The sequence below is a fragment of the Ambystoma mexicanum genome, chromosome 14 (genome assembly GCF_040938575.1).
Source record: "Ambystoma mexicanum isolate Mex_15411 chromosome 14, UKY_AmexF1_1, whole genome shotgun sequence".
NCBI lineage: Eukaryota > Metazoa > Chordata > Amphibia > Caudata > Ambystomatidae > Ambystoma > Ambystoma mexicanum.
The window spans coordinates 434291291-434318768 of record NC_090940.1 but is presented as its reverse complement, the minus strand read 5'-3'; the positions used below and the strand labels follow the sequence as shown (position 1 = coordinate 434318768).

General features: G+C 41.7%; 1 protein-coding gene across 4 annotated transcripts in view; it reads left to right on the top strand.

Annotated features, from left to right (window-relative positions):
• The window catches only part of LTBP2 (latent transforming growth factor beta binding protein 2), a 1918131-nt gene that overhangs the window by 1761451 nt on the left and 129202 nt on the right, over positions 1-27478 (top strand). For all 4 annotated transcript variants that reach the window (XM_069637635.1, XM_069637634.1, XM_069637633.1 and 1 more), the window contains one exon: positions 24094-24177. In XM_069637635.1, coding sequence (XP_069493736.1) covers positions 24094-24177 — 84 coding nt within the window. The remainder of the gene's footprint in view (positions 1-24093; positions 24178-27478) is intronic.

The window sequence follows — 27478 nt, the reverse complement described above, 5'->3', positions numbered from 1 at the left end:
CGAGACTCTTGCATTACTAGACCAATGTCCCATTCGCTATCCTGAGTTTTTTTTCAGCAGATTACATAGCATATGCACGAGCTTCATATGGCGTAACTCCAGGACTAGAGTGGTGTTGTGGAAGCTCCAGAACCCATATGAACAAGGGGGTATAAGGTTGCCTCATTTTGAGATATACTACATGGCTAGTCAGCTTCAATTTGTGGCCAAGTGGCTGTTGGATGAACAAACACCGGAAACAAGGCTACTAAGTACGGTGAGCGCTCTGTTTTTCCTGAAAGAAGTCATATGGCTACCAGATTCGTATAAATCAAGTGAGCACCTACTGTTACGCCTCGGGTGTAACATATGGCACGGAGCGAGACAGCTGCTAGGAGGTGTGACACTGTACTTCCCGCAGTAGGCCGACCCCTTCCTCACTTTGAATCTAAGAGGGGTTGTTCCTGGTTACTGCAAGGAACGGTGATAGTCCGGTGTCATGTGTTTTAAATATCTCATAACACACTAAGAACACAATCACTTGTTTCATATTGGGATTTTGTTTAGCAGGGAATATTTCACAACAGATTGCTGGGTTTAAAAGTTGAGCACCCTTTATAGTTTGCCAGCATATTTATTTCCTCTCTCAGGTTATTTTTCTGGTGTTCATTACTTTTTTATTTTAAGTCCAGTGCTATTTTGTCTTGCGCACTTTCTTCGAAGGGGAAGGTCAAAAGAACTACATTTGAATATTTCACTTCACGATATATGTTCACTTACTGTGCGTATATTCATGGGTGCCAGCTTTTGATTTTTGCAATGGGGCAAAAGTACCTGGGCATATGTTATTCTTGCAGCCGGTCATTTTTATACCTTTAACGTGCTGCTTAAATGCAGTTAGTTGGGGTTGTGCGATGTATCACAACAATCACCAAGAGACTGGCCATAAAACAAGGGGCTTGTAGCACGCTGCTCAACCAATGGTTGTGGTCCATGGCAAATAATTAAATCTCACTGCAAATTGCCTAAAAACATTGTGAGTTCTCAAAGCCTGCAATCTGTTAAATGTAGCAATACCACTGTCAAAATAGGTCAAAATCAGTTTGTGAGTGATGAAATTATTTGTGAAATGGGTTGCAAGTGTTTTAAAATATAGAGTGGCTGTGTCCACCGGCCATGGCCAAAGGCCATTGCTCGTGGTCTGGTAGTGTTTTAAAATGGACAGTGGGCATGGCCTTAGACCAAGGGCCATGGCTAGTGATCTAGTAGTGTACTAAGAATCTATAGAATAACCAAACCCTTCAAATTCACTGGCAAATTGTAGTTGCAGGGACGTTAAGGTGAAACCTTAACGTAACATAACCATTGAAATTCAGCCAACTTAACTTTGCACCCTCTGTTGCGCAGCCTATGACCACAATGATGGCATCATCAGATGCCAGAAGAATATCACTGTAGTTTTAATTTTCATATCCTGACAGGTAAACTATAATCCCCAGAATGCAGGGAATGAAAACCTGGCAAATCTGTTTACCCCCCCTTGTACCTTCAGTGATTAAGACATGCCATATAAGAAGTTGTGCAAAACTTGGATAGATATGGAGATTCTTTGTTACAAACCTACAGCTCTTTGTTATTCATGATGTTGAGAACATTTGTTTAGTAACAGAAAGCAACTGTCTTTTTTGTATGTCAGACTAGCAGACGACATGGATGTCAACAAATCAATAAAGGGTGGTTTACATTGAACATTTCCAAACATGTCATTAGAACAGAGGTCTTAACATAGCTCCAAAGCCATAAACATGTTTAAGATAAATTAAATAGCTACTCACCTTTTATGCCCACCATCCATGGGTTACAGCCGTTAATCCTGTTAAAAAACACCCAGGGCTTCTAAGCAGGTCTCCCCAGGAGGTGCAAGAGGTGCAGGCCTTCTCCCCGGTGACATGGATCCAATTAACTCTGTGACAGCATAGCAGAGTTTTGCTGCAGTCCTGCAAACAGCTTTTAATCAATTATCCCAGCAGGAGACGCTAGCACAGCGTTTGCAAATGCTTAAGTTATCCACGGCTGCAGAGTACCAAAATCGAAATAGGGTCCAACAGTCTAAGAGCCCAGGCAGAACTCCTACTTTTAAAGGGTTAAGACCAGCACCGCAGTAGCTCCTGCAGATATTATCTAGGAGTTTGCATATCTTGCTCAACGGACTGGCTGACAGGAAGCAGAAGGTCTGCACACCTATTTTCTTTTTCAAAATACAATCCCTGCCTCTGAAGTTTAATCAGTAAACCCATACATCCTGCTGCTGACACAGCAGAATCCACAAATGACAACATAGATTATGAAATAGCTGGCTTCCTGAGTCATTGTATCAAAAGCTAAAAAAAAGCAGGGCTCCCTGACAGCCTCAGATTATATCTATGGGGCCAGTTGTCAGGGTTAAGAATGTGCTGACAGGAAGCAGAATGTCGAACATTCATTCTTTTAAAAAAAATGACATTCATTCATCTGAAGTTTTTGCAGCAAACCTGCTTGCTCTGTAAAATGCACACTATATCAACACACACATTATGAAATATCTGACTTCCTGAGTCCCTATATCAGAAAATAAAAGTAGCCGGCTAAAGATAATCAGACCCCCATGTTTATTTTCCTCTGCTGGAGCTTACACAGCTGCCCCTGAACATCATAGAAGAACTGGCGTGTCATCCCTAGATACCGCGGCAGGGTGGCTAAAGGTGCCATGCTTCCGTTTTTGCAAATCCACCCAGCATGCTTAGATATCCCCTGCTCTGTTCATAACATGAACTTCTAGAATGCACTTATTACACAATCCCATAACCATTATACCCTAAACATTGTTAAACCCAGGAATGTATTAACAGCTAGCATGTATAGAGTTAAAATAGGTCCTGTGTCTTGTAGAACACCGGATTATTTCATGTTTGGGACAGACTGTTGGAGCCTTTTTTCAGCAAACGGTAAAATAAGCCCCCTCCTGCCATAAGAGCTGTTCTATGCGCCCCTATTCTATGCTCTGATAATTAAAAGGCCACAAGCCTGGGCTTAAATGCCCATGCAGTTTATAACTACCATTGGGGTTTTACTGGTCCCCAACACCAAAGAATACAATTTATTCTAAAAAGCAAACCACACTTCCAGATGTAAAACATTTAACAAACACATCATCTGAATACCATTGTTTTAAGAGTCGTTTCTTTGTGGCGTTCATAAAACAGTCTAATCCTTTTATTTCTGCCAAGTACCCTGGGCCATGATTCCACTGCAGCAGCAAAAACAATTATGCATCTATTAGAAAATGATATGTCAAGCAGAAGCACAGGCAGCCACAGAAGAAATGGTGCCATTTCATATTTTGGCAGCATGGGTAAACATCACCAGTTTTAAAACTTTGTATGGCTACATACATGGAACTGTTGCCTACTTGGAACTGTTATATGACAGTTCCTGTGCCAGAAAATTAATTCTACTTTTCTTTTGGGTTTTTCTTAGCACAGGTTCTACCACTTGTTTGCCCGATTGGTGTTTTGTGTCCTGCGGTTAGAGGGCTGGCAAGTGGGCCCAGAAGCATCAGGGTTCATAGAAAGTTTATATCAAATGTAAGCATGTGCCTTAATAATCTGCAGCTATTTTCGGGTGCATAGCTCAGGGGCAATGCGCTCGCCTTGGGAGCAAGACTGTGCGTGCAACACAGGCTCGAACTTCAGGCCATCGCTTAAAAACCTCTGGGTATTAAGTGCGTTATGAATAACCAATTATAATTATTTACCCACTCCCTCCATTCCTTTACCCATGATTTATTTTTTGGGTGCAATCAAATGTATAGGGTTATTTCTGGGGCAATCAAATTTATGGGCGGTCCTCGCATCATCCATGTATACATACATCATGTAGACGGTCTTGTCCAGTTTTTTTGCATTTTATATCAAAAGTAATATAAAACATTGCATGGTATGCTCCCTTGTTTCTTTTTTGTTTTGCAGCTGTATCTGCTCGCCTAAAATTGACTTTTCACATTTGATGGAGTAAGAGACTGATGATATGTTGCTCCACCTCTATGCACCCTTTTTATGTTTTCCTGGAATATAACCATCCTACTACTGTATTAGCTGGCAACCAGTCTACTTTTCCACCTAAATTAAAGCCCCTTTCCCAACTATTTCGCTTTAATGTGGCTACTGATTTTTATTGGCCTCATCCAATGAGTTCCTTTGGTTTTGCAAACGTTCAGAGGGATAAACTATGTCATTAGTGGCATGGGGTAAAGTGCATTGTAAAGAACATTTTAGTCCTGAATACCAGCACCTGAGCTTTACTCTTTTGCTCCTGGATCTTAATAATGAACATTTTAAAAAGTCAATATCCAACATTTCTCTAGCAACAATAATTAAGCATACATGACCAAGCACTCCCTGGAGTTCTATGTCACAGGAGCTTCAGGCTGCAGGATACCAACATTGGTCCCTGTCGCAGTCAAGAGCAATAGTCTGAGAGACTGAAGTAATCCCTCTTCTCAGCCAAACCCCCTTCAAAGGATGGTCCCTTGTCGGTAGGCTGAAATGTGCACATCGCCCCTGGTAATGACTAGTCACTTTCTCACTGCCCATCTGCATAGTACCTGTGTCTCCCCTATAGGTCAGTAGCAGTACCCGTTGTGTGGGTCTTACAGCTGCTCCTGCCATCAAATGCATACTTCTTCCGGAGACCACACAACAAAGCTAAAACGGTTGGTCAGATGCTTATAGAGAAATGGTAAGGGAGGATTTCACCTATTATCCCTTTTCATTTAAAGCAGCTTCTTATCAGCCTGAACAACCTAATCTGGTTCCATGTAATAAAGTCGCCGCAAAAATGGCAGTTTAAAAGAAAATCGCAGCCCTGGTGTGCCCCCCCCAATCCATGTTAATGGATGCGGGGGACTCCTCCGCAACCCCCGGACCCATTATACCGAACAAGGGAAGTGGGGGTCACCCCTGCAACCCCAGCTCCCCTTCTGTGGTATAATGTAAACACTTTTACCAGGTCACGCCATTGCCTTTTTGACACTTTTTTTGTAAAAACTGAAATTCTTCGGCAACCATATTACTGGATACCCCTAATGTACCACCCAAATAACTTCCTGTTTGTGTCCTATGGGGATATTAACAATGCAGTAGATTGTGGTTCTTCTGCCCCATACAATAAATGCATTACAGGCATGAAGGAACTTGAAGCATCCATCCCATATCTAGACATTCACATTCTGCTATAGCCCACTCCTTCTCCATTAGCAAGAAGTTAGGGTGGTATATGATGGGATGGCTCTCCCATCTTGTCTTTATGCCACAGCCCCAATCACTTCACCCGAAGCACACACCAGGGAACTCCAGGGCCTACTTGGACCCAGGGTAGTAATTACAGACGGACCTCAGACCCACTCAGGCTTCCCTATAACGGTCTTGGTATTTGTTAGAGACAAGGTATAAATAATGAAGTGAAACAAGAAAATTGCTGATATTTAAGAAAATACAAAGGAGTGCAAACGTACAAGAGAACAGAAACCAAGAAGTCATGACGTATTGGAGAATAGAAATAGCACAAGAGGATGACTAAGGAATACGAATTTGAAAGGAAATGATAACTTAGTATAGGAAAGGAGGAAAGAAAACTGGGATGGAAATTCCCCCACCTTTATTTTTACACCTATCACACCTGGCTACAAATGAGTCTGAACTGTCTGCATCGAGACCACTGCCGGCAAATGAAGTCACTGCAGCATTAACACCCTTTTTTGATAGATGATAGGGATAGGGATTGGGAGCTCTATGAAGAATCGTAGAATTTTAGAACGCCAAGATATACATTAGGCCAGTTCGATTCGACACAGTTGAATACACACATATAATCCTTGTGGCAATTTTTTACATGTGCCATCCTATTGCCTCCTCCACTCTATAAATGTGGTAGTTTCATAATGTAGTTCGAATGTGATACCCGTATTTAGAAATCACAATTTTTTCACGCTCGTTATAGATGGGGCTTCACACGCAAACTGTAGTTCACATATGGGAACAGTAAATTCAGTATAACATCGCAGGAGGAGGCAGCAGAGTTGTTGGAAAAACAGAAGACGGATACAACATAGGAGGCCTGGGTCATCGAAAAATCATTGGTAGAGAACCAGGATGGATGAAGAACAGTATGGAGCAGCAGAATGAGCGGGCACCTTAGTCTGGAGTTAACAGGGTGCCCAAAGAAGAAATCTATTTCAAAGGCCACTGAGGAAACCTGAGTGTCATTAACAGCGTCTAAAATGATGGTCTACGTAGCCTTGTTTAGGGCTTAGAGTAACAAGGGAGACACTCAACAGAATGAATTAGAATATGCAGCCCAGTGTTCAAAATGAAGGTTCGATGAGCAGGAGCTAAAACCAGCTCTTGGGTGTCTGGCAACGCCCAGTATGTGGGAGCTACTGCTGGGGAACCGGGGAGCAAGGACACAGTGCTCTACAAATCTAACTTACACATGATAAACACATATCCATTATGTCTGCTCCTTTCTGTTTAAATGTGTCCTAATTCTTCTTTATTAACATTCTCAAACACTTACAGTCAATATCACATATGCGGGTTTGTGAGGGAGCAGTTGGTCCTGGGAGCCAAACATAGCTCCTTGGATTGGTCTCAAGCTAACCAGGTTTTCCTAGGCTAGAATCAGGAGCTAAATAGGTCCCAGCTATTTTGAACCCCATAGCAGAATATTGCACTGATCTGTCATTAAAGGTCTGGGATATGGGGAATGGGGGGAACTATAGTTGAGGTAAAATGGTTGAAAACGGGAGGGTGCAGGGTTACCAAAGGAAGTATGCCCAAGGCTGGTGAGTACATTAGGTTAGCCACTGGTTGACCCGAGAGTGTTGGATGATGTTAGGTATAACTGGGGGAGGATTTTTTTAGGTTTACCAGAATTGAATATATGTCTACCTTTTCGTTGGTACAAGCGAGCATCCATTCAACAAATTCCGTCAAGATGGGCGGTATCTGTCGAATGAAAGGGTCTCTGTGGGTCAATGAATGGCATACAATAGATTGGTATAGGGTAGAGGGATAGCAATCCCCGACATCAAACTAAGCACCTTGAATGTTCAAGGTTCAGATTCACCCATGAAGAGTAGGGCACTCCTCCATAGAACAGACTCTGTGGATGCAGCTGTGGCATTTTTGCAAGAATGGGTAGACGAAAAGGGAAAGGCAAATAAAACATTCTCCAATAATAATTATGTGACTAGTGGTACAAAGAAAAGAGGGGCGCTCTCCGGATGCGAAAGGGAGTACCTTAATATAAAGCTGATATTCCAAGGAATCCGTAGGGTAGATTTATAATGGTCAAGAATAGGATAAATGATCACCTAATCACACTAGAATTAGGGACAAAATGCCTTTTATGTGCCAGATTAAGGTGCTGGGTCAGTTTGCTAAAGGAGACATCATTGTGGGTGGGGGGATTTTAATTTCATCTTAGAACAGCTCCTAGATGGAACCTTTCCTCCTCCGCATTTAAATGGAAAGAACTTAAAAGCGGTGTCACAAATACTAAGAGATTTTTCAATGATTGAGGCATGGAGGCTTTTCTATTTGGAGAGCAGGATTTTACATTCTGTTCAGCGGTGAATAAGGGCTTCTAGAGAATAAACATGTTTCTAGTCTTCAGTACACTAATACCCTAAATTGGTGTAATAGACATAGGTCAAAATATATGACCTTATCTTGCCCTGATTATGTTACATGTAGACATGGGAGTTCTGATCAGGGCTAGGAGGAGCCCATGATGTTTAATGATTTTATCCTGAGCTACCCAATAATGAGACAATATTTTTCAGAGTCACTTGCCAAATCGTTTAAAGAAAATTATGTGGCAGAGGTAGACCAGCTCACGGTTTGGGATGCGGGAAAGACAGTAAAACGGGGCTTGATTATTAGTGAAACAGCAGCATTTATTAAATGTAAAGACAGACAACGGAAACACCTGGAGGAAGAGATCAGGGTCTGTGAGACTGAGCATAAACGTAGGGGTTCTTTAAAAAGTTTGAGGGAATTGCGCTTGGCAACAAATCCGTTAGAGGCACACCTGGCAGAGAAAACTGCCCAATCCCCTTTATACATAAAACAATGCTAATAAACCTCTGGTGATCAGACTGCGCACAAACTATATCCTGTACTTCAAAAATAAGTTAGGGCAGAGAATTACTACGGACGAAGGAAAAATGGCTATGATAGAGGATTTCTTCTGAAGTACTTCAGCAGAAGTCCCTTTTACCCATAGGATACTAAATGGGTTCCTAGCACCCTTAGGCCTCCCAAGGCTCTCCATGAAAGAGAAAGAATACCTGGAGACACTAATATCTCCAGAGAAAGTACAGTGAGTAACCAATTTCCTTCCAAATATCAAAGTATCAGGCCTGGATTGATTTACACATTTTATTAAGACGTTCAAGTCCATTCTGAGCCCACAACTTACAAAATTGAATAATTCATTCCTCCCTTCAGGGATAAGCTCAAAATAGATGGCCAAGACCTACGTCATTTGATTTCCAAAACCGAGTAAGGACCTGGGGGAATGTACTTTGAACTGACCCATTTCCTTATTGAAAGAGGATGCCAAAATATAGCAACAAGATTAAGGTGGCCAGCCCAGATTAATATATTACAATGAAACTGGATTTATAGCAAAATGGGAGGCTCATGATAACATTAGGTGGGTTGTTGATTTAATAGTGGTGGGTTTCCAACGGCCCAAACGTTTGTGATTTTGACATTAGACGCACACAAAGCATTTGAAAGACTCATGAGTTGAATATGCGCGGTTAAAATGACAATTTTGCTGAAACTCTTGTATATTTTATAAACCTTACAGATTTCAAGCCCATATAAGAACATTAATGAACTTCAAAGAGGGATATTAAATGTATCTGTGAACGTAGGTTTCTGTAGGTTTCCCGTAAAATTCTGATTAGAGCGGGGCGTGATGGGGGTTTGAGAGTTCTAGCTGTAAGGCAATATTTTATTGTGTCTCAATCAAGCCCCATGCTGGATTGGCCAACTGAACCAAAGGGTCTTGAAATGGGAAGGCAGCAGAACAAGGGGGCTTGAGTACTGTGCTCCATTCTCTACTCTCTTTCCCAGAGAGAAGTAGACAGCTGTCTGTTGAGATTCTGCCTTCAACACTTTGCTTGTTGAAGTACTGGGAAAAGCAGTGGCGGCAGGTGAATATTTGAACTGGAGAGGCTTAAATGGTGTTACGGGAGCAACCAAGCTCTACAAGGGAGTCCAAACCAAACAACAAGTGTTTGGGGAGAGGGGTGGGTCTCCCCCAGAACATTTATAGAATAATGGGGTAAAATGGTGCAATTTACAGCAGTTTCTGTGAAAAATTGGGACAGAGCCATGCAGATTGCAATCAGTTTTAAATAGTAACACATGAGAAACCCAATAGATTCAAGTCACCAACAGTGAACAGGACCATTTTCCAGCAAATGTTCATTATGCCTTTGCTCACAACATATGCCAGTATATAAAATATTGTCATGGTGACTTGCCGATTCATGTCGATACAGGCTATACCAATATATGCCAGTACTACTGTATAATACTGGCATATATTGGCAAGAGGAATATATATATATAAATATATACATATATATTCGGAAAAAAGGAGGAAAAGGCAAACCCCACTCCCGCGGGCCAGGCACTAGTAGCGAACTCCAAAATCCCGGACAAACACAAAAAAACAGTGTGTTATAAATACGGATGTTTTTAATGTTTCAAAAGAGAAAAGATGTACAACATAATATACAGTACAATGAGCAGCAACACAAAGACAGACAGAGGCAGGACGCCATGGTGCACGACCTGCAGACAACGTGTTTCGCGCTACACTGAGCGCTTGATCGCGTAAGGAGAGAAAGGGTTAGCTGGTAGAAATACACATGGTACATGCAGTCCTATTACTCTGTCAGTCAATTCAGTGAGCCATGGCTATGGATGGAAATGCGGGCGGCCATGATGGAATGGGGTAAGGTACATGAAAAAATAAAGGAGCTGAAAACCACCTTCAATAAATTTGAAATGAGGGATAAAGCCACAAACTGGGTGCATAGTGCACATAAGAATCTGCAAATGTATAACAATACGGCAAAAAAATTAAAAGCAAAATCTATATAAAATTAGAATCAGCAACCATAACAAAATACTGTATGTACAAATAAATATACACAGTCGTCAAAGAAGGCAGATGTAAAACAAAATATGACTAAGAATTCTTAGATTACAATATACATGTACATAGTAAAAAGCAATACCCCATATTGGCAATCAATTGGTAAAAAGCTGGTAATAATACAATGTTAAAAACATCAAAGCTAGGATAAGCCATGACAGAAGCCATAAGAAGTGTACACAGGAAAAATGTGCGGATACTGACAACAAAAGCCATATAATGCAACAAATAAGTGTAGTAATTGCAGATAAACTATAAAATATAAATAGGGCGCAGGACTAAAGTGCTAGTGCAGGAATGAAGATGAAATCAGCCTCATAGGGGGTAATAGAGTAATAATCCCGGATTACAGAAAATAGTAGGTCCTATATATAACGTAGCTAAAATCTACACATTGAAAGGCAAAAGGTTGTAACAGGAATACAAAGTAAAACCGCAATAATAATGGTAAAACTAAGGCACACCTTATCATATACAAAGAATAATGGTACATCCATTCATCCCACTTTAAAATCCAGCCTAGGCTACTGAGACAGTCGGAGGTCACTGCTTATATGGTAAAATGAGGGCATAAATATGTGTTATACAAAGTGCAAGTACAGGTAATATTCCCAAATAAAGTGCATAAGTAGCAGCAGGACAACAGTGTGTCTATCAAGCCTCATGATGGCAAGACCATACTAAAGTGCCAGTGCAAAAGCGGCAGGAACATTCCTAACTCTCAAATGCCACATTTGGCAATGAAGGTAGACACATAACAGTAAAAGCCCATGATGACATTACATTAAATAGATGGTATAATGGAACAAGCAGGACCGACCACCAAAAGGCAGAGAGGAAAGACAGTGAGCCAAAGCCACAAAAAGTAAAAGGACCGCAGTTAAACCCCAACGTCGGAAAATAATTATATATACACCACTCCCCACAAATTGCAAAGTACGCAGCCAAATCAGAGGTAGAAGAAAAAGTGAATTAAAAGGATGAAAAATAAAATAGTCATCCCAGGACTGAAGAGACCATACAGGAACACAGAATAGGAGTCCAAATAGACACAAAAATCAAGGAACGAGAAACAACAGAGAAAGAAAACAAGACCAGAGTGGCAAAAAATGCAAGGGACAGAGAACTAAGTGCCGAGGAATGTGTATAACTCCTCGTCCACATTGTGACCTTTCGGATGCTTTGTATCAAAATCCAAAATAAATCTGGTTTCAAGTTGTCTCAATTTCAAGACACGATCACCACCCCTGGGGTGGGCAGGCACATGGACCACTGCAAAGAAAGTTAACAATTTCAAATCATTGTCATGTTCCTGTTTAAAATGTTTGGCCAAGGGGTACGCTGGATCAGAGTTCTTAATGGCTCTGAGATGTTGCAAAATTCTCAGCTTCAATTTACATGTGGTACTCCCAATGTACCATCTCATGCATGGGCATGAGAGAAAATACACGACAAAGGTAGTGTCACAATTGATAGAAAATGTTATCTTCTGAAGAATTTTCGTGACAGGATGTACAAATTATTTCTGCACAGTAGCATGTGCACAAGCTTTGCACTTCATGCATTTAGTGAACCCCATTGGAGAGGCGGGGAGCCAGGTTGTGGAAGGCAGATTTTTGCCACCTGGAGAGAGAAAGCTGGACACAAGTTTGTCTCTTAAGGAGGGCACACGGTTGTATGTTATGGTAGGACTGCCGGACAAAATAGGCCTAAGATAATTTCTAAGGTGAGGACACGCCAGTGTTTCTCAACAATTATCCGAATATTATTGGAGGCAGTATAAAACAAGATGATCAATCTAGGTTCATCGTTGGTGATAGTTTTGGGGTTAATGTCATACAGCAATGTGTCTCTGGACATTTCACGTGCCTTAATATAAGTCATTTCAAGGGTTCTCTTGTCGTACCCTTGTTTAAAAAAATCCACAGATGCCAATGCACAGTGATGATCAAACCAGGCAATGTTAGTACAATTAAGGTGATACCGGATGAACTCGCCGTATGGAATAGATTTTTTGCATGACGGAGGGTGACAGCTGTTGACATGAAGGGGCAGACCAGTGTTGGTAGGTTTATTGTGGAGTGCCGTATGGATACCTGAACTGTCCAACATGACGATCACATCCACATAGACAATCTCAGAGTGACTATGGCATTCGGTAAAGCTAAGATTGGCCTTGTTGCAGTTGATACTCTTGACGAAAGATAACCAATCACTTTCCGTACCCTTCCAAATAATAAAAACATCATCGATATGCCGCCACCAAGAAACAATCGGTGTTGGAAAGCAAGGGGAAAGTAAGTCAGACAGAAAAGTAGCCTCCCACCATGTAGACGGTCTTGTCCAGTTTTTTTGCATTTTATATCAAAAGTAATATAAAACATTGAGGTTCTATCAAATTTATAGGTGTTCAGGGGCGTGGAAAGGGGCATGGCTAAAACCGGAAATGAGGGTGTGGACGTCTGTCAAATTTTACATTGATGAAAAAGGCCCTTGTATTACTAATAGGGAACTATTTTTATGAATCTTCTAACCATTCAAATCTGCATGGTATGCTCCCTTGTTTCTTTTTTGTTTTGCAGCTGTATCTGCTCGCCTAAAATTGACTTTTCACATTTGATGGAGTAAGAGACTGATGATATGTTGCTCCACCTCTATGCACCCTTTTTATGTTTTCCTGGAATATAACCATCCTACTACTGTATTAGCTGGCAACCAGTCTACTTTTCCACCTAAATTAAAGCCCCTTTCCCAACTATTTCGCTTTAATGTGGCTACTGATTTTTATTGGCCTCATCCAATGAGTTCCTTTGGTTTTGCAAACGTTCAGAGGGATAAACTATGTCATTAGTGGCATGGGGTAAAGTGCATTGTAAAGAACATTTTAGTCCTGAATACCAGCACCTGAGCTTTACTCTTTTGCTCCTGGATCTTAATAATGAACATTTTAAAAAGTCAATATCCAACATTTCTCTAGCAACAATAATTAAGCATACATGACCAAGCACTCCCTGGAGTTCTATGTCACAGGAGCTTCAGGCTGCAGGATACCAACATTGGTCCCTGTCGCAGTCAAGAGCAATAGTCTGAGAGACTGAAGTAATCCCTCTTCTCAGCCAAACCCCCTTCAAAGGATGGTCCCTTGTCGGCAGGCTGAAATGTGCACATCGCCCCTGGTAATGACTAGTCACTTTCTCACTGCCCATCTGCATAGTACCTGTGTCTCCCCTATAGGTCAGTAGCAGTACCCGTTGTGTGGGTCTTACAGCTGCTCCTGCCATCAAATGCATACTTCTTCCGGAGACCACACAACAAAGCTAAAACGGTTGGTCAGATGCTTATAGAGAAATGGTAAGGGAGGATTTCACCTATTATCCCTTTTCATTTAAAGCAGCTTCTTATCAGCCTGAACAACCTAATCTGGTTCCATCTAATAAAGTCGCCGCAAAAATGGCAGTTTAAAAGAAAATCGCAGCCCTGGTGTGCCCCCCCCCAATCCATGTTAATGGATGCGGGGGACTCCTCCGCAACCCCCGGACCCATTATACCGAACAAGGGAAGTGGGGGTCACCCCTGCAACCCCAGCTCCCCTTCTGTGGTATAATGTAAACACTTTTACCAGGTCACGCCATTGCCTTTTTGACACTTTTTTTGTAAAAACTGAAATTCTTCGGCAACCATATTACTGGATACCCCTAATGTACCACCCAAATAACTTCCTGTTTGTGTCCTATGGGGAGATTAACAATGCAGTAGATTGTGGTTCTTCTGCCCCATACAATAAATGCATTACAGGCATGAAGGAACTTGAAGCATCCATCCCATATCTAGACATTCACATTCTGCTATAGCCCACTCCTTCTCCATTAGCAAGAAGTTAGGGTGGTATATGATGGGATGGCTCTCCCATCTTGTCTTTATGCCACAGCCCCAATCACTTCACCCGAAGCACACACCAGGGAACTCCAGGGCCTACTTGGACCCAGGGTAGTAACTACAGACGGACCTCAGACCCACTCAGGCTTCCCTATAACGGTCTTGGTATTTGTTAGAGACAAGGTATAAATAATGAAGTGAAACAAGAAAATTGCTGATATTTAAGAAAATACAAAGGAGTGCAAACGTACAAGAGAACAGAAACCAAGAAGTCATGACGTATTGGAGAATAGAAATAGCACAAGAGGATGACTAAGGAATACGAATTTGAAAGGAAATGATAACTTAGTATAGGAAAGGAGGAAAGAAAACTGGGATGGAAATTCCCCCACCTTTATTTTACACCTATCACACCTGGCTACAAATGAGTCTGAACTGTCTGCATCGAGACCACTGCCGGCAAATGAAGTCACTGCAGCATTAACACCCTTTTTTGATAGATGATAGGGATAGGGATTGGGAGCTCTATGAAGAATCGTAGAATTTTAGAACGCCAAGATATACATTAGGCCAGTTCAATTCGACACAGTTGAATACACACATATAATCCTTGTGGCAATTTTTTACATGTGCCATCCTATTGCCTCCTCCACTCTATAAATGTGGTAGTTTCATAATGTAGTTCGAATGTGATACCCGTATTTAGAAATCACAATTTTTTCACGCTCGTTATAGATGGGGCTTCACACGCAAACTGTAGTTCACATATGGGAACAGTAAATTCAGTATAACATCGCAGGAGGAGGCAGCAGAGTTGTTGGAAAAACAGAAGACGGATACAACATAGGAGGCCTGGGTCATCGAAAAATCATTGGTAGAGAACCAGGATGGATGAAGAACAGTATGGAGCAGCAGAATGAGCGGGCACCTTAGTCTGGAGTTAACAGGGTGCCCAAAGAAGAAATCTATTTCAAAGGCCACTGAGGAAACCTGAGTGTCATTAACAGCGTCTAAAATGATGGTCTACGTAGCCTTGTTTAGGGCTTAGAGTAACAAGGGAGACACTCAACAGAATGAATTAGAATATGCAGCCCAGTGTTCAAAATGAAGGTTCGATGAGCAGGAGCTAAAACCAGCTCTTGGGTGTCTGGCAACGCCCAGTATGTGGGAGCTACTGCTGGGGAACCGGGGAGCAAGGACACAGTGCTCTACAAATCTAACTTACACATGATAAACACATATCCATTATGTCTGCTCCTTTCTGTTTAAATGTGTCCTAATTCTTCTTTATTAACATTCTCAAACACTTACAGTCAATATCACATATGCGGGTTTGTGAGGGAGCAGTTGGTCCTGGGAGCCAAACATAGCTCCTTGGATTGGTCTCAAGCTAACCAGGTTTTCCTAGGCTAGAATCAGGAGCTAAATAGGTCCCAGCTATTTTGAACCCCATAGCAGAATATTGCACTGATCTGTCATTAAAGGTCTGGGATATGGGGGATGGGGGGAACTATAGTTGAGGTAAAATGGTTGAAAACGGGAGGGTGCAGGGTTACCAAAGGAAGTATGCCCAAGGCTGGTGAGTACATTAGGTTAGCCACTGGTTGACCCGAGAGTGTTGGATGGTGTTAGGTATAACTGGGGGAGGATTTTTTTAGGTTTACCAGAATTGAATATATGTCTACCTTTTCGTTGGTACAAGCGAGCATCCATTCAACAAATTCCGTCAAGATGGGCGGTATCTGTCGAATGAAAGGGTCTCTGTGGGTCAATGAATGGCATACAATAGATTGGTATAGGGTAGAGGGATAGCAATCCCCGACATCAAACTAAGCACCTTGAATGTTCAAGGTTCAGATTCACCCATGAAGAGTAGGGCACTCCTCCATAGAACAGACTCTGTGGATGCAGCTGTGGCATTTTTGCAAGAATGGGTAGACGAAAAGGGAAAGGCAAATAAAACATTCTCCAATAATAATTATGTGACGAGTGGTACAAAGAAAAGAGGGGCGCTCTCCGGATGCGAAAGGGAGTACCTTAATATAAAGCTGATATTCCAAGGAATCCGTAGGGTAGATTTATAATGGTCAAGAATAGGATAAATGATCACCTAATCACACTAGAATTAGGGACAAAATGCCTTTTATGTGCCAGATTAAGGTGCTGGGTCAGTTTGCTAAAGGAGACATCATTGTGGGTGGGGGGATTTTAATTTCATCTTAGAACAGCTCCTAGATGGGACCTTTCCTCCTCCGCATTTAAATGGAAAGAACTTAAAAGCGGTGTCACAAATACTAAGAGATTTTTCAATGATTGAGGCATGGAGGCTTTTCTATTTGGAGAGCAGGATTTTACATTCTGTTCAGCGGTGAATAAGGGCTTCTAGAGAATAAACATGTTTCTAGTCTTCAGTACACTAATACCCTAAATTGGTGTAATAGACATAGGTCAAAATATATGACCTTATCTTGCCCTGATTATGTTACATGTAGACATGGGAGTTCTGATCAGGGCTAGGAGGAGCCCATGATGTTTAATGATTTTTTCCTGAGCTACCCAATAATGAGACAATATTTTTCAGAGTCACTTGCCAAATCGTTTAAAGAAAATTATGTGGCAGAGGTAGACCAGCTCACGGTTTGGGATGCGGGAAAGACAGTAAAACGGGGCTTGATTATTAGTGAAACAGCAGCATTTATTAAATGTAAAGACAGACAACGGAAACACCTGGAGGAAGAGATCAGGGTCTGTGAGACTGAGCATAAACGTAGGGGTTCTTTAAAAAGTTTGAGGGAATTGCGCTTGGCAACAAATCCGTTAGAGGCACACCTGGCAGAGAAAACTGCCCAATCCCCTTTATACATAAAACAATGCTAATAAACCTCTGGTGATCAGACTGCGCACAAACTATATCCTGTACTTCAAAAATAAGTTAGGGCAGAGAATTACTACGGACGAAGGAAAAATGGCTATGATAGAGGATTTCTTCTGAAGTACTTCAGCAGAAGTCCCTTTTACCCATAGGATACTAAATGGGTTCCTAGCACCCTTAGGCCTCCCAAGGCTCTCCATGAAAGAGAAAGAATACCTGGAGACACTAATATCTCCAGAGAAAGTACAGTGAGTAACCAATTTCCTTCCAAATATCAAAGTATCAGGCCTGGATAGATTTACACATTTTATTAAGACGTTCAAGTCCATTCTGAGCCCACAACTTACAAAATTGAATAATTCATTCCTCCCTTCAGGGATAAGCTCAAAATCGATGGCCAAGACCTACGTCATTTGATTTCCAAAACCGAGTAAGGACCTGGGGGAATGTACTTTGAACTGACCCATTTCCTTATTGAAAGAGGATGCCAAAATATAGCAACAAGATTAAGGTGGCCAGCCCAGATTAATATATTACAATGAAACTGGATTTATAGCAAAATGGGAGGCTCATGATAACATTAGGTGGGTTGTTGATTTAATAGTGGTGGGTTTCCAACGGCCCAAACGTTTGTGATTTTGACATTAGACGCACACAAAGCATTTGAAAGACTCATGAGTTGTATATGCGCGGTTAAAATGACAATTTTGCTGAAACTCTTGTATATTTTATAAACCTTACAGATTTCAAGCCCATATAAGAACATTAATGAACTTCAAAGAGGGATATTAAATGTATCTGTGAACGTAGGTTTCTGTAGGTTTCCCGTAAAATTCTGATTAGAGCGGGGCGTGATGGGGGTTTGAGAGTTCTAGCTGTAAGGCAATATTTTATTGTGTCTCAATCAAGCCCCATGCTGGATTGGCCAACTGAACCAAAGGGTCTTGAAATGGGAAGGCAGCAGAACAAGGGGGCTTGAGTACTGTGCTCCATTCTCTACTCTCTTTCCCAGAGAGAAGTAGACAGCTGTCTGTTGAGATTCTGCCTTCAACACTTTGCTTGTTGAAGTACTGGGAAAAGCAGTGGCGGCAGGTGAATATTTGAACTGGAGAGGCTTAAATGGTGTTACGGGAGCAACCAAGCTCTACAAGGGAGTCCAAACCAAACAACAAGTGTTTGGGGAGAGGGGTGGGTCTCCCCCAGAACATTTTTAGAATAATGGGGTAAAATGGTGCAATTTACAGCAGTTTCTGTGAAAAATTGGGACAGAGCCATGCAGATTGCAATCAGTTTTAAATAGTAACACATGAGAAACCCAATAGATTCAAGTCACCAACAGTGAACAGGACCATTTTCCAGCAAATGTTCATTATGCCTTTGCTCACAACATATGCCAGTATATAAAATATTGTCATGGTGACTTGCCGATTCATGTCGATACAGGCTATACCAATATATGCCAGTACTACTGTATAATACTGGCATATATTGGCAAGAGGAATATATATATATAAATATATACATATATATTCGGAAAAAAGGAGGAAAAGGCAAACCCCACTCCCGCGGGCCAGGCACTAGTAGCGAACTCCAAAATCCCGGACAAACACAAAAAAACAGTGTGTTATAAATACGGATGTTTTTAATGTTTCAAAAGAGAAAAGATGTACAACATAATATACAGTACAATGAGCAGCAACACAAAGACAGACAGAGGCAGGACGCCATGGTGCACGACCTGCAGACAACGTGTTTCGCGCTACACTGAGCGCTTGATCGCGTAAGGAGAGAAAGGGTTAGCTGGTAGAAATACACATGGTACATGCAGTCCTATTACTCTGTCAGTCAATTCAGTGAGCCATGGCTATGGATGGAAATGCGGGCGGCCATGATGGAATGGGGTAAGGTACATGAAAAAATAAAGGAGCTGAAAACCACCTTCAATAAATTTGAAATGAGGGATAAAGCCACAAACTGGGTGCATAGTGCACATAATAATCTGCAAATGTATAACAATACGGCAAAAAAATTAAAAGCAAAATCTATATAAAATTAGAATCAGCAACCATAACAAAATACTGTATGTACAAATAAATATACACAGTCGTCAAAGAAGGCAGATGTAAAACAAAATATGACTAAGAATTCTTAGATTACAATATACATGTACATAGTAAAAAGCAATACCCCATATTGGCAATCAATTGGTAAAAAGCTGGTAATAATACAATGTTAAAAACATCAAAGCTAGGATAAGCCATGACAGAAGCCATAAGAAGTGTACACAGGAAAAATGTGCGGATACTGACAACAAAAGCCATATAATGCAACAAATAAGTGTAGTAATTGCAGATAAACTATAAAATATAAATAGGGCGCAGGACTAAAGTGCTAGTGCAGGAATGAAGATGAAATCAGCCTCATAGGGGGTAATAGAGTAATAATCCCGGATTACAGAAAATAGTAGGTCCTATATATAACGTAGCTAAAATCTACACATTGAAAGGCAAAAGGTTGTAACAGGAATACAAAGTAAAACCGCAATAATAATGGTAAAACTAAGGCACACCTTATCATATACAAAGAATAATGGTACATCCATTCATCCCACTTTAAAATCCAGCCTAGGCTACTGAGACAGTCGGAGGTCACTGCTTATATGGTAAAATGAGGGCATAAATATGTGTTATACAAAGTGCAAGTACAGGTAATATTCCCAAATAAAGTGCATAAGTAGCAGCAGGACAACAGTGTGTCTATCAAGCCTCATGATGGCAAGACCATACTAAAGTGCCAGTGCAAAAGCGGCAGGAACATTCCTAACTCTCAAATGCCACATTTGGCAATGAAGGTAGACACATAACAGTAAAAGCCCATGATGACATTACATTAAATAGATGGTATAATGGAACAAGCAGGACCGACCACCAAAAGGCAGAGAGGAAAGACAGTGAGCCAAAGCCACAAAAAGTAAAAGGACCGCAGTTAAACCCCAACGTCGGAAAATAATTATATATACACCACTCCCCACAAATTGCAAAGTACGCAGCCAAATCAGAGGTAGAAGAAAAAGTGAATTAAAAGGATGAAAAATAAAATAGTCATCCCAGGACTGAAGAGACCATACAGGAACACAGAATAGGAGTCCAAATAGACACAAAAATCAAGGAACGAGAAACAACAGAGAAAGAAAACAAGACCAGAGTGGCAAAAAATGCAAGGGACAGAGAACTAAGTGCCGAGGAATGTGTATAACTCCTCGTCCACATTGTGACCTTTCGGATGCTTTGTATCAAAATCCAAAATAAATCTGGTTTCAAGTTGTCTCAATTTCAAGACACGATCACTACCCCTGGGGTGGGCAGGCACATGGACCACTGCAAAGAAAGTTAACAATTTCAAATCATTGTCATGTTCCTGTTTAAAATGTTTGGCCAAGGGGTACGCTGGATCAGAGTTCTTAATGGCTCTGAGATGTTGCAAAATTCTCAGCTTCAATTTACATGTGGTACTCCCAATGTACCATCTCATGCATGGGCATGAGAGAAAATACACGACAAAGGTAGTGTCACAATTGATAGAAAATGTTATCTTCTGAAGAATTTTCGTGACAGGATGTACAAATTATTTCTGCACAGTAGCATGTGCACAAGCTTTGCACTTCATGCATTTAGTGAACCCCATAGGAGAGGCGGGGAGCCAGGTTGTGGAAGGCAGATTTTTGCCACCTGGAGAGAGAAAGCTGGACACAAGTTTCTCTCTTAAGGAGGGCACACGTTTGTATGTTATGGTAGGACGGCCGGACAAAATAGGCCTAAGATAATTTCTAAGGTGAGGACACGCCAGTGTTTCTCAACAATTATCCGAATATTATTGGAGGCAGTATAAAACAAGATGATAAATCTAGGTTCATCGTTGGTGATAGTTTTGGGGTTAATGTCATACAGCAATGTGTCTCTGGACATTTCACGTGCCTTAATATAAGTCATTTCAAGGGTTCTCTTGTCGTACCCTTGTTTAAAAAAATCCACAGATGCCAATGCACAGTGATGATCAAACCAGGCAATGTTAGTACAATTAAGGTGATACCGGATTAACTCGCCGTATGGAATAGATTTTTTGCATGACGGAGGGTGACAGCTGTTGACATGAAGGGGCAGACCAGTGTTGGTAGGTTTATTGTGGAGTGCCGTATGGATACCTGAACTGTCCAACATGACGATCACATCCACATAGACAATCTCAGAGTGACTATGGCATTCGGTAAAGCTAAGATTGGCCTTGTTGCAGTTGATACTCTTGACGAAAGATAACCAATCACTTTCCGTACCCTTCCAAATAATAAAAACATCATCGATATGCCGCCACCAAGAAACAATCGGTGTTGGAAAGCAAGGGGAAAGTAAGTCAGACAGAAAAGTAGCCTCCCACTACCCCATCGTGAGATTAGCATAAGATGGTGCAAAGGTAGTTCCCATGGCAGTCCCCCTAACTTTCCGAAAGAAGGACCCATCAAAGAGAAAGAAATTGTTGTGTAGGCAGAACAAAACCATATCCAAGATCATAGAACTGTGTCCAAGATAATTAAGAGAGCGAGTGTCCAAATAATATTTACAGGCATTAACACCCGCAGTGTGGTCGATAGAAGTGTATAAAGAAACCACATCTAGAGTGGCCAGGATCAGACCCTCTACTCAAAGTGTACTGGTAATGTGTTGTAGAAAATACTTAGTATCCCTCAGGTGGGATGGCAACACTGATACAAATGGAAAAAGGGTTTCATCAATAAATTGGGCCAGATGTTCTAATAGTGAGCCACATAAAGTAACAATGGGCCTACTTGGGGGATAATTAAGTGATGTATGTGTTTTGGGAAGAAAATAAATAGTGGGTATGGTGTAGCATGCAGGAATTATGAATTTGATCATATCATCCTCCAAAAGGTCTTCACTCGCCCACTTGGTACATAGAGCAGTAAGTTCTGCTCTTATTTCTTCAAAAGGATCTTTGGAAAGCTTAATGTAGCACAAATGGTCATGCAATTGCCGATTTGCCTCTGCCACATATTTGGGTCTGTCTTGGATGGCGATATTTGAGCCTTTGTCAGCTGGTTTGATGACGATATTCGGTAGCTGTTGAAGTTCACTGATGGCCATACGCTGTGCAGCAGTGAGGGAATATATATATGTCCCCCCTAGGCTATATGTAAAGAGCTTTCCAGGTTTGTTCTGTATAAAATTGACTGTACAGTGCAGGTTCTTGATCAAGAAAAGTTGCTAGGTATTAGCCCACCCAGGCAAATATACACACAAGTGGACTGTGCTCAGACCTGAGGACAGCACTCCTCCCACCCCCTGCCAATAGCGTTGGCTGCCACTGGGCATCAGAGATATCAAATAAAGGCTATACAGCCAGGTTTGGCTACTCATATTCTGATCACCCAAAATCTGCAATTCACGCCGGACTAAGACGCTTATAGATGGTGGTAAGAGAACGGACGCTTGAAACTGAGTAGTCTGTACAAGGACTGGATCCCACTTACTGTCATTGAATGCAAACACTTTTCGGCATAGCAGTGTCTGTGCGTTTCCATTATGTGATATTAAGACGCTGGGTCTCTAACGGAAAGAAACGCAATAGGGTAACATCTCCCTTAGTCCTCGAATTATTGATGCAGGAGGGTAGAAGAACTAACAGAAGAATCTTGTGCTGCTACAGGTTGCTGGACACTGGGAGAAAGGGGAAACTCTTCATTACATGTTGAGAAGGGAAACAGAAATCGGTGTGTACAATTCCAATTGGATCGTGACATCTAATTTAACGTTTGGCAAATAAAAGATCGAAATGTACCACTATATAGGAAGAGGCATTCAAGTTATGATTCCTCTGGTAGACGACACCCCTGAGGCGTCATTAAACCTACCCTCATATATCAGAGGTATGTTGTCGTGGTTACACGACCATAAGGAATATGGGACATATCTGGTGAATTGCTCGCCAATCCAAATATTTTGGAAAGAAACCATAACCAAGATTAATGATATTGCAGGCATCCAGCTACCCCTTAACCCACTGGTGATCGTATTGGGAGATTCAGATGAGGAGGGCAGTTACCAGCTCTCGGTTAATAGTTCAAATTGGTGTTGGAATTATTATTGGCAGCAATAACAGCTGTGGCCAGTCTTGGAAGGCCCCCCTGAGCCCAAAAAGTGGGTTAATATATAGGAACTATTGGACATAGAGGATTTCAGCTATCACTAAATATGACCAAAGTTGGGCCCCATTCATTGAATTTGTCAGGGATCATCAGAGATAGAGAATGCCAATTTCATAAACCACAGGTGTTGAAGAACTTCTCACGGATGTGACTGGGACATAGGATTGCAGGTCATTATACTGCAAGATGGCAGAATTTGCGGATAGATTGTATAGAAACTCATTGGTTAAACTTAAGCACCTGAATGGTCAAAAGGTTATGTATTATTTTATATTTTATACATTTTTCTGTTTATTACCTTTGATCCCCTAGCCAAGGGGTACGAGGATTGGGGCATTATTTAGAAGTATGTTTATTTTTTTATATGAAATTTGAAATTACGAAATAAAGCTTTGAAAAAAATGAAAGGGGCATTCATTTTAATGCTTCTACACCAACTTGAACAGTATTGTAATTGCAATATTACATATTTGCCTTATTCTTTGTATCTCTGTGATTGTCTGTTTCGTTTGTTGTCTTTACAGTCAGATATTCCTTTTTTTGTTTTTGCGTTTTCTATCTTTCAATTCTTCTGTAATTCCCTTTCTGTGTCTCTTTATTATTCACTATTTATATCACCCAAACTCTCTTTTGGCTTGTTTTAAGTTGCCCTCTCACAGCCTGTTTTTCTTCCTCCCATCCTCTTTGTATGACTTTTCACACATGCCTTATGCATCCTGTCTGCCTTGCTTTATCTGCTCCTCTTTCTGCCTCATTCTCTACCTCTTTCTGTATCTTCTTTCTTTTCTGGGCCGTTCCTCTATTCAGTAGTCCTCTTCTTTCTCTCTGTTCCAGTCGCCTGCTAAGATGCTTCTTCTATTTTGTCTCTTAGTTGAGTTCAATGAGATCTGCCCCAGTGGAAAAGGATACATCCCTGTCGAAGGAACCTTCCATTTTGGACAGAGATCCTACACAGGTAAAAAAAGTATTTTGTATGTGTTGCTTAGCTTGAAGACTAGAATGTATGCTGCATCTTGACACGCTAAGATAAAGGGCACCATTGTCTATCCGAACTGCCATAGTTGCACTGGGTTATTCTTTAAAAGAATCCTCCACTGTGTGTGGGAAGGAAAAGCAGGGGAGTGAGAGTATAACACTGACCCAAGAAACCCAGTCACGATGTAGATTCCTCCACTGTGCGTGGGAAGGAAAAGCAGGTGAGTGAGAGTATAACACTGACCCAAGATACCCAGTCACGGTGGAGAATCCTCCACTGTGTGTGGGAAGGAAAAGCAGGTGAGTGAGAGTATAACACTGACCCAAGATAGCCAGTCACAGTGTAGAATCCTCCACTGTGTGTGGAAAGAAAAAGCAGGAGAGTGAGAGTATAACACTGACCCAATATACCCAGTCACAGTGTAGAATCCTCCACTGTGTGTGGGAAGCAAAAGCAGGTCAGTGAGAGTATAACACTGACCCAAGAAACCCAGTAACAATGTAGATTCCTCCACTGTGCGTGGGAAGGAAAAGCAGGTGAGTGAGAGTATAACACTGACCCAAGATACCCAGTCACGGTGGAGAATCCTCCACTGTGTGTGGGAAGGAAAAGCAGGTGAGTGAGAGTATAACACTGACCCAAGATACCCAGTCACAGTGTAGAATCCTCCACTGTGTGTGGGAAGAAAAAGCAGGAGAGTGAGAGTATAACACTGACCCAATATACCCAGTCACGGTGTAGAATCCTCCACTGTGTGTGGGAAGCAAAAGCAGGTGAGTGAGAGTATAACACTGACCCAAGAAACCCAGTAACGATGTAGAATCCTCCACTGTGTGTGGGAAGGAAAAGCAGGTGAATGAGAGTATAACACTGACCCAATATACCCAGTCACGGTGTAGATTCCTCCACTGTGCGTTGGAAGGAAAAGCAGGTGAGTGAGAGTATAACACTGACCCAAGATACCCAGTCACAGTGGAGAATCCTCCACTGTGTGTGGGGAGGAAAATCAGGTGAGTGAGAGTATAACACTGACCCAAGATAGCCAGTCACAGTGTAGAATCCTCCACTGTGTGTGGGAAGGAAAAGCAGGCGAGTGAGAGTATAACACTGACCCAAATACCCACTTACGGTGTAGAATCCTCCACTGTGTGTGGGAAGGAAAAGCAGGTGAGTGAGAGTATAAAACTGACCCAAGATACCCAGTCACGGTGTAAAATCCTCCACTGTGTGTGGGAAGGAAAAGCAGGGGAGTGAGAGTATAACACTGACCCAAGAAACCCAGTCACGGTGTAGAATCCCCCACTGTGTGTGGGACGGTAAAGCAGGGGAGTGAGAGTATAACACTGACCCAAGATACCCAGTCACGGTGTAGCATTGACCACTAGTCTTCTTGAGAGTTTGCAGATTACTGTTCTGTGAGCGGTCTGCAAGGGATGCAGCGGACAAGAAACAGACTAACCCACTGGTAGGATCTTGTAGTGTTTCAGTCGCTACTTGCACACTTTGAGGTACGGGTATGAGGAGACTGAACAATGTTACTGAATGGGCACGTAGCTGGAATAATGTGATCTGAAAGAAGAATGAAACCAATTAGATCTTTAATGAAAACGGTTCTGTATGAAAATAAGTCACTGGTGAGCCAAGCAATGAGTGTCTAAGAGTACAGCCACACAAAGTGCTTTCCTAGATCCCTACCTACAGGGATCTTCAGTTTGCTGATGCATAGGGCACCTAAAACATGCACACATATGAATGCAGTGCTTCTTCTACAAAAGTGAGGGAATAAGGCTCCTAGTAGAGTGATTTGGTGAAAATACATGGATCAAGGTATAGGGCTTATGGTCACAATACTACCAGTGCAGTAGGTGTATGAAAGCATAAGGCTTCAGGTACATACAGATTGCGGGGAAACAAGACTGTGGCACAGAAGGTTTCTGAGGATGCATGGTCCTTTGTACTGAAACGGTTGAGAGGAAAAGGGCAGTTTGTGAAGGTATAAATAGGGTTGGACTAAACGACAGCTTGCAAAATGAAATAAGCATAATGTGCCACTAACTCTGCTTCACCATTGGCGCAGATTTCATTCTCATTTCACCACTTTTGAGTGAATAGTGGTTTTTGGGTGGGTTTTCTTCGGGCGCGTGAACATTTCAGCCAGTTAAGGGACTAAAGCATTTCAAGGCCCGGTAATTGGTTAAAATATGTGTGCACATCAAGAAAAAACATCCGGTAGGAAAACGGCCAAAAGTGTCTATTTTGCTTCTCAGTCATGTCGACAACGCAGGCAGATTTTGCTCTGAATTTGCCATTTTGTCCACCTGGGCATGAAACCGCTGGTACAAAAAATATGATTAGTGATATTAGGAATTGCCCAACGCTGTATTCAGGGAATCTTTATTAGCTCACCTAGAAGTGGCTGTGGTTGATACAGTCACGGGCAGAGGTGTTGGTAGGGGGGTTGAGGGGGCTATAGCCACAGATCTTTTGGTTGTAGCCCCGGAAATAAGCTCAGGGGCTACAATTATAATTATATACAAATACAACAAATTATATACAATACAACCAAAAGGCTAGCTATCCCCAAGTCCCGACAATCCCAAAATTAGCATAGCCCTGGATCTTTTCCAGACCTAGCGACACCTCTGGTCAAGCGTAACTCTTAGACCGAAAGAGTAGTTAAGACCACAAAATAACAAAGTATTACTACAAATAAATAAATGTGCATTTGTGCACTTTCTGGAAAAGTAATTTAGTTTCAGGAAGTCTCCATGAGCATTCTTCGATCTTGAGCCAATTGTGAGCATCAACCTGAAAATCAAAAGTCAACAGTGAACTTAAGATACCAAGTTTGACAGTTTGTAACCCTAGAGAGCCTAAGTCTTGTATATACTGAAATAGGCTCCAGTCTCTTTTAGGAAATAATGCAAGAGAGAGACACATCTTTCTGAGTGACTGTGCAGCATATTGGTCCTCATATTGTTTGGGGGAATCCGTAGATTTGATTAAAAAAAGTAAATGAAAGGTAGATTTTGCCGAATTTCGGCTCCACGAAAATTACATATAGCCAAATGTTTTAAGTCTCCCAATCAGTGCCATTACAGTGAACAAGGAGTGTGGGGGTCTTGGGGGTGTCCCCTGCACCCTTGTTCACTGTAATGGCTTTGGGGATTCCGGGGTTATGCCCCGCTTCCTGAATAATAAAAATGAAAAAAGGACCCTGCAGCACCAAGCGAAGGGAACAGGCGTTGCAGGGAAAAAGCGAGTCGGCGGCACACAGTAA